Source organism: Vicia villosa, linkage group LG2 (genome assembly GCF_029867415.1).
Source record: "Vicia villosa cultivar HV-30 ecotype Madison, WI linkage group LG2, Vvil1.0, whole genome shotgun sequence".
Classification (NCBI taxonomy): Eukaryota; Viridiplantae; Streptophyta; class Magnoliopsida; order Fabales; family Fabaceae; genus Vicia; species Vicia villosa.
Genome location: NC_081181.1, coordinates 162,371,944 through 162,380,760, shown reverse-complemented (window position 1 = coordinate 162,380,760; position 8,817 = coordinate 162,371,944). Strand labels below are relative to the sequence as shown.

Genomic DNA, 8,817 nt, shown 5'->3' with positions numbered 1-8,817 from the left:
CTTAAAAACTTCAAAAAGCCATAACTTTTGACTCGGGTGTCCGTTTGACGCGTCGTTTGGACCGTTGGAAAGCTAAAATAAATTCCTATCTTATGAAAATGAATTAGGAACCAGTATAAAAATATTTAATATAAATTATACTTGTGGTACGTATTCAATATGTATGAGTTGATAAGGATGTTGTATGCTTGATGCATTTGGTTGTACGAATTCGATCTGTATGAGCTAATAATGATGCCTTGTGATGAAGTAACAATAAATATGCTTTTATTAAGAAGTTGAATTAATTGTTTCATGTCATTACTTGTCTTGTGTACTATGATGTTTGCTAATTAATATGATGAATTTAGTTGAATTGCCTCCAATTGTGGGCGAGATAACGTTGTAGGCCCTATGGCCAATGTTGATAAGTTGTATGTTGTTATTGAATTTATTGTTGTTGTTGTAGGCCCTATGGCCAATGTTGATAAGTCGTATGTTGCTGTTGAATTTATTGTAGTTGTAGGCCCTATGGCCAATGTTGATTGAATTGAGTCGTTGTTGTTATAAGTTGTTGTTGATGTGTTGATTAAGTTGCATGTCCTATGAACAATGTTGTTAAGTTTTTTTGCAGTTGCCGGTCTTGTGACCTATGTTTATTAAGTTGTTGCATTTTTTAGTTTTTGTGTTGTGTTGATTAAGTTGGTGTTGTGGTTGTTGTCGCATGCATAGCATAACATTATTAAGTTGGCTTGGATTGGCAATTTCAAGTTGGAGCTAATGCTCTCCATGTTGGCCTGGATTCGCAAAATAAGTTGAAGGCTTATGCATTGTTGACGCCTCGATAACCTGGCGGATTTTTAAGTTGGGAGTTCTGCTCAAATGGTACCACAAGCATATGCATAGTTGAGTCACATCTGGAGTTGTATGTTGTTTGAGGTTGCTATTAAGTTGTGATATTTTGATGTTGTATATATTAAGTTGTCGTTGTTAAGAAGTTGGTGTTTTTGGTGTTAAGTTTCTGTCGTAATTAAGTTGTTGTTGTGGTTTTTATGTTGATGGTTGATTTAATGTTGTTGTTGTTAACAAGTTGTGTTGATTTAAGTCTGTTTGTTACTTGTTGTATAATTGTTGTTTGAAGTGGTGAAATTATGTATGATCTATATCTCCTATATTATTTATCATGCATTAGTTTATATTGTAAGATATCTCACCCCTTCTGTTTGAATGTTACTCCTGTGCTGGTAATGTGTAGGTGATACACAATGATGAAGATTTAGTAGCTTCATCGAGTCCAAGTTGGTGTGTCGCTCTAATCCGTAGCACTCGGGGGATGTTTATGTTGTGGTTCCTATGTTGTTATTATTGTAGTTGTTTAATAATTATAATTTGAATTTGGTGTTAGTTGAAGAAATATTGTTAAAAGATTTCTAAGTTAAAAGTTATGAATTTAGCCGCGTTATTATTAAAAGAAGTTATTTTGTGGTTATAAGAAGGAAGTGACTTGTCAATTGTCTTTTGAATGCTATGTATCTATGTTGAGTGAAATATAAGTTGAAGTTTATGTTGAAATGTGATACCCTGAATATGTTGAAAAGTTTTTAAATACTCTGATTTTTGTATTATAATTTACCGGGTAGATTTGGGGTGTTACAGTTGTCATGTGTCCCCATCGTTGTTGTTGTCGTATGCCACTATCCACTTCTCTTTGGCAAGATTATTAACCCACCTGCCCGCATCCAGATTTGAAAATTTGGTCTCGCAGCGATAATGTTAGAATGATGGTTGAGTTAATGCATATTTCGTGTTCACAAGAGTTTTCTAAAGAATCTTATCTTAGATCTCCCGCATGAAATTTGATGCAATATGTTTAATGCAGTAAACAGGCGTGGAAGGTGGATCATGCCAACTGTTAGCAGATTGTTATATGCGCTCTCAATGGAAGCATGTCTGTCAAAAATTAAACAGAGAGTAGGTTGGGTAGCAATGTGTGTTCGAAGGTTCTTGAGAAAGAAACTCCAACCACCAACAGTTTCTCCTTCCACCATAGTGAATGCAATTGGAAAAATATTATTGTTTCCATCTTGTGCGACCGCCACCAGTAGTGTTCCTTTATATTTACCGTATAACCAAGTTCCATCTATTTGAATAATCGATTTGTAGAATGCAAATCCTCTGATGCAAGGTTGAAAATCCCAGAACAGTCGATGGAATATACCATTTCCATGGACACACGTTCCACCCGGGGCATACACCGACAATGTCTCTATAATAGAAATCGTTCTAGGAGCATATGTGTGAAGCGCATCCAAGATTCACGATAGTTGTATGTATGAGTCCTCCCAATTTCCGTATACATGTTCAGTTGTCTTTATCTTTGCTATCCACGCTTTCTGCATGATGGAGTATAGTTGTATGTTGTAACGATGTGGGAGATTATCGTACTCACCTTCAATGATGGATCGTTACTCACCAGAAGTAAGATTTCTTGACATGTAAAATAATAGCTTAGATTACAATGATCTTGATACATATTGGTGGTACCATAAGTGTGTTCTTGAGAAATAGAACCTATTACCCAAGAATCACATATTTTCAAGTATGATTTGTCAGCCTAAACATACACTCCGCATTTGTACACAGAATTGTGTACCTCTCCGCATTTGTGTGAAACTTATTTATAGTTCGCACACAGTCTTCTTAGGACCGAAATTTGTCTCCTACTTTCAATTGTTAATTGGACTGGATATACGGGTCATAGAAAATATCTGATGATGGTGCATCCCCATCCAAGTTCAAGTTACTCATGTGCGCAGGCGACGTGTATACATGAGTTGGAGGCAACGGAACTTGTTCGTCGCCAACAACACCAACACCTACAACCAAGAACCAACCCAATAACGCCTAACAACAACACCAACACCAACACCAAACCAAGTACCAAGAACAATACCAACACCAACTCCAGCATCAATACCAACACTAACACCAAGACCAATATCATTACCAGCCAAATTATCAAACTCTATACCAACGATAAAGACAATACAACCAACACCTCGAGGCGGGCCTCTATAGATCTTAACCTAGCCCCGACTTTGGTCAACCAGCAGAATACAACCCAAGCACCCATCAACAAACATATTGGCTTCAATACACAAAAATAAATAATGTCTTTTTACCAATCCAATTCAAGTGTCTAGACATGGGCAAAATTGTGAAAACATGGGCAACTGACTATTTGACGGCGGGTACCCGTGACAATTATGTGCCTTGACGTAATACATGGACGATGAGCGTATTGAGGGGGTATTACAAGGGCCATATGCCCAAACACAACAAGAACCTCAAAGGATTAGGGGTCAACGTGTCTGGAGAGCGCCTAAGTGCGAAACCGATGATCGTTACGGTGATGATGATCGTTTAAAATATCTGTATTTTTTAACATTTGTAATATTATTTTAAAATTAATTAGTACTATTTATTTGAATTTTTTATTTATAGTAAATAGTTATTATTATTTCAAAAAAATTAAAAAAAAATTCTAAATGGCCTTAGGTGCCATTTCAAATGGCTATCCCTAAGAGCCATGCACATTGGCGCCATGGGGTGGCGCACATGTCCTAATGAATGGTCATTGACGTTATGGAGTTGGAGCCTACACTTAGGACACCCTCCAAACCTGGTTATTCAGATAATTATTTTGAAAACATGAATGTTTTTGTTTTTTTTAATAGTAATTATTTAAAAAAATTCATAATATAGTCCCCAAAATAAATAATACTCCCTCCGTTCCTTTTTAAGTGTCGTTTTAGCACAAAGTTCTTCAACCAAGATAGTGGATTATTAGAGTTACTTTTTCTATTATACCCTTATTTATTTTTCTCTTTCTAAATAAATTCAATCATACAAACTCTTTTTTCAATAACTAATTGAAAATTTTGAGTTGGAGTTATTGAGAAAATAAGGGTATAAATGACAAATTATAACATTAAATTATAAAACGACACTTAAATAGGAACAAAAAAATTCTTCTAAAACGACACTTAAAAAGGAACGGAGGGAGTATATAATAATTATTCATGGTAGCATTAACTCATTATTCAAAAAAATTACCGAAGGCTAGACCTTGGCTAACACTACTGACGACTTAGTCGTGGATAATATAAGACAATAATTTCTTGTTACTACCCACAAATTATTCAAGGTTTTACTGTGGATAATGCCCTGGGCTATCAAAGTCGTCGGTAACTGTTACTAAGGACGCTTTTACTGAGGGCTCAGGATCCGTCGGTAATCCTTGGATAAATTACTATTACCCACAATTTTTTTCAATTATAAAGGGCTTTTAGCCTTCAATAATGACAAACTTTCTTATAGTGTGGGGGCCTCACGTTGGACACCACTGTACTTATCAAAAAAGTACATTTGTGTTCGTCTTGCAAAGGCACGGAGACCCATAGGCCAAGGATCGACCCAACACATCTTAAGGTCTGAGACAAAATTTTAAGTTAAATATTTTAATATAATAAAGTATTTTAGATTAATATATTTTAATTTTAGTTTTTATAAAATGCAAAATCATTAATTTGTTCTAATCAATTTTATATAATATTTTTTTTTCATTGATAATAAAATCAATACACCTAAATACTTTTCTTATCATTTAAAAAAATCATAATCGAAAAAACTTTATCAAATTTCTTTAAAAAGAATTGAATTCAAGTATTTTTTTTATGTAGGAAAACTTAAAAGTTTATTATTTATAAATATGACTTTTAACAGGATTTTCTTTGAGAGCATGCAAAGCGGGTTATCGCACATAGCTCAAAATTTTTCATGGTTAAGTTGTGGCTAAAAAGACTTAAAAATAGTGATTATGTTTAAACAATAACAAAATAGAGATTTTAACTAATCATACAATACATATCTTAAAATATCTTAAATGGTTGTTGTTATTATAATTTTTAATAAATTTTATTATTTAATTAATTTATAAAATAATTTAAAATGTTAATTAATTAGATCTATATAGATATAAAAAAATGAGATCCTAGGTTTCATTTATTTGTACGTGGGACAACTTTTTGTCCGGTGGTTAAGCGAGTTACAAAAATTAAATAATTGTCCAATTCCTTATTACTTTATTTGTGATGTTCTTTATTTATTTTTTAAATCAAACATTAGACAAATATTTTTATGTTGTCCAGTCTCTCATTTTTTAACAAATCAAACGCACCCTAAATAATAGTTTTTGTGGTCTACCCTTAGAGCTGACCCTACATGAGTCTTTGCAGGTATATAACATGTTTTAGTCCTGAGAACTTGTGATAGAGAGTAAAATTGGAGTTAAACAAATGAGTGAGAGATAAATTAAGTTAGAATATTAATTTAGTAAGTCTTTTATTTTTAGTGTTATTGGGCTTCCTTTGTATTTGGGTTTTTAAGTTTATTATCCATTGGAAGCATTATATATTGTAGTCTCATTGAGACATTAGAAGCAATCAAATGAAAAAGTATTTTTATTTCCTTTAATTCTATTTTGTTATTTTAGTGTTCTTCCTCTTTCTAGCTAAAACCCTAGATTATAGTTTTGATAGGAATTGCTTCCTATCAATTGGTGCTTTCATCCATGTACTCAAATCCTCCTATGGATTACCCACCTTCATATCATCCATGGAGTATTCCTCCTACCTATCCCACAAACCTCTCTTTTACATCTCCTACCACATCTTCATTTCCATCTTTCCCGTGGGAACTTTTTACATCTTATTACACTCATGGTTCATCATCCCCAAAATTGTATTTGAATCACGGATATTCACCACATCAACAATTAGCCACAACAATTTCAGTATCTCACCCACACCACATAATAGAACAACAAACGCTCAACACTTCCACAAATATGGATAGTTCCTACCTAGAAGCCACATATCCATTTCCCCGTCTAGAAACTAAGTACCAAAGTCATTACCCAGAAATTTCACCACTCAACATTATTCATACACAAATCATGCTTCTAGATCCATTGAAATTCACAACCAATTTCAGCTTAAATTTATCAAGACATGAAGCTAATGAGCGGTCTATGGGTGACGTTGTAGCAGTGAAAGATCCAGAGGCAACACCCAATCATGAATATTCATGGATTCATTATAATCTTCGACCACAAAGGGCTCAAAAATCTCTGAAATCACCAACGGCGACCGCATATTCGAAACAAGGTCAGTTGTCTGTGTTGAGGATCGCCTCCTTATTGTCTGTTAAGATTGACAAACATAAAAGAGGAAAAAGAAGGATTAACATAAAAGAAAAAAGAGTTTCCAAACCAAAATCTCCGGCGACAATTCTGGCCTCTTCTCCAGCAAAATTTATGACGCCGATGGCATTTCCGGCACTAACCCCGCCATCGTTTCTGACACTTTTTCAGACAAATTCTTCGATAATATCTCCAGAAACAGTTCAGCTGTCTTCTTCGACAACATCAACAACAACTCAAGTGTCACTTCCGATGTCGTCGACTCTGGCAAAACAATCAGATCCAAAACCACCAGACATAATTTTATCTTCGGATCTGTCGTTATCATTCACAAACCCATTTTGGCAACTATTAGATTTGAAACATCCTACGCTGAAACCACCGCCTCAGTTCAAAGATGGAGTGTTTCATGATGATGCTGATTTTGCAATTTCGCCAAAACCACTAGATCCTACTTTTGACATCAACAATTCCATCACTCATCCACAATTTCCTCCCGAGCCTGTTTCTGTAGATATCAATGATAATCCCTTTGAGTCGTGGGAGATTCCTGTATCTCTTAAGGATGTTTTATGGCTTCAAAAATTTTCTGCTAACAATGTTAATGTTAAGGGTAAGTTACCGGAGATTGAGTTGCTTAAAGAATGGAAACAATATTTGAAGGACATGAAGAATTGGATTCGTGCCACCCCTGCTGAAATAACCCAAACCGCAGATCCTCCGCCAAAGACGTCACTGCTTGTATTGTGTTTGTTTGAACCACTCATTCATTATCACACAAGGAAGAGAAATATGAAGGTAATCGTTTTCCAAATAGATACCGAAATTGCTACTTTGTTGCATGATTTTAAATTTTGCAAAAATTGTTTTCTGTTCAGTACAATTTGGCCTAAACTTGTTTTTCTAGCCATTGATGGTCTGTGTGTGTTTCCATATGAGAATGATATTGGTAGTTCTTGCGGTGTTTATCTATATCTACATATGTATTACTATACTTTCGGAGGAATATACTACGCATATCATGTTTCAAATTATGGGAAGGAGCTCAATGTTGCCACTGCTGAATTTTGTTTTTGGGCCAGGAGAGATAGCATCTGTGCTCATTTTGATCCATGTTATTTCAAGCGATCTCTTATGTTTCAGCATGTTATAACAGATATGTTGATTTATAAGAATTTGAGGCATGTATCACTTGCAAAATATTGGATTAATGAAAAACATAATTGGAGATTTGGCATACTTACTTATCGTGCTTTTAGAAGATCACAAAACTTTGCATATACACTTAAAGAGTTTGTTGTGGGTGTTCACTCATTTATTATTGGAAAGCATATTTGCACTACATTTATTGCTACTAAATTTGATAATGATGAGATCCACCTAGTTGTGTTGTCAACCAAAAATCAAGATATGGAAATTTGGGATATCTTACAAGCATTAGCTAATGAGTATTTGCACAGGAGTCTCCACTGTTTTATGAGCTTTGGGTTACTCGGTGCTTACACAACATCACGTACTCACGATAATGCTTCATGTTTGATATTTTGGGAAAGACACATCAAAAAACTCTCAGAATCTATTCAAATTCTCTCTAATTCTCCACCACAACTTCCATTTAAATCTCATAATGCTGCAAGTTTGCAGCCATTCTCACCGAATTTGCTTGGTTGGCAACTTGCATTGAAGATGCTTGTTAATGAATCATTGGAGAAAGTCTTGCCAATTGCATTGAAACAAGTGGTTGATTATGAGGAGCTGATCATCAACGTATGCGAGACTGTGCATGAGGATAATATGAATAAACTTTTTGATGTGCATGTGCATATTGAAACTTATGTTCCTCCTCAATTCGGTATTCGCGGAAATGGCAAACATTTGGTTGTTGGGGGCTATGGGAGGAATGTTGCTGCTTCTAAATATTCAAATTGGTGTCTTATTTCTAAGAAGAAGAACTCAGTTCAACATGTGATGCAAGCTGTTTAGATGGAGAAGCACACATACTACACTTGTAATTCAGAGTAATTTTAGAACCTTGAGGACAAGGTTCAATGTGAACCGTGCGACAATGATAGAGAGTAAAATTGGAGTTAAACAAATGAGTGAGAGATAAATTAAGTTAGAATATTAATTTAGTAAGTCTTTTATTTTTAGTGTTATTGGGCCTCCTTTGTATTTGAGTTTTTAAGTTTATTATCCATTGGAAGCATTATATATTGTAGTCTCATTGAGACATTAGAAGCAATCAAATGAAAAAGTATTTTTATTTCCTTTAATTCTATTTTGTTATTTTAGTGTTCTTCCTCTTTCTAGCTAAAACCCTAGATTATAGTTTTGATAGGAATTGCTTCCTATCAACTTGCTCACGACATATGATGGTTTTATAGGTTATTTAGGTATCCACATAAATTAGTCAACAGTAAATAGTGAAAGAATTTATTTACAATAAGAATTTATATTTTTATAAAAAGAATTATTAATTGAAATTAATTGTTATGGATTGTTAGACTCTGTTTGGTAAGACCTGGCTTCAAGCTTATAGCTTATGTCTTATGTCTTATAAGCTCATATGATAATTT

At 34.3% G+C, this 8,817-nt stretch overlaps 1 protein-coding gene across 1 annotated transcript; it reads left to right on the top strand.

Moving 5' to 3' along the window:
• The first annotated feature begins 5,327 nt into the window (after positions 1-5,327).
• Positions 5,328-8,472, top strand: LOC131652788 (uncharacterized). Its single transcript, XM_058922744.1, has one exon. The coding sequence runs from the start codon at positions 5,612-5,614 to the stop codon at positions 8,222-8,224; it is 2,613 nt and encodes an 870-aa protein (XP_058778727.1). The 5' UTR covers positions 5,328-5,611; the 3' UTR covers positions 8,225-8,472.
• The last annotated feature ends 345 nt before the right edge of the window (positions 8,473-8,817 follow it).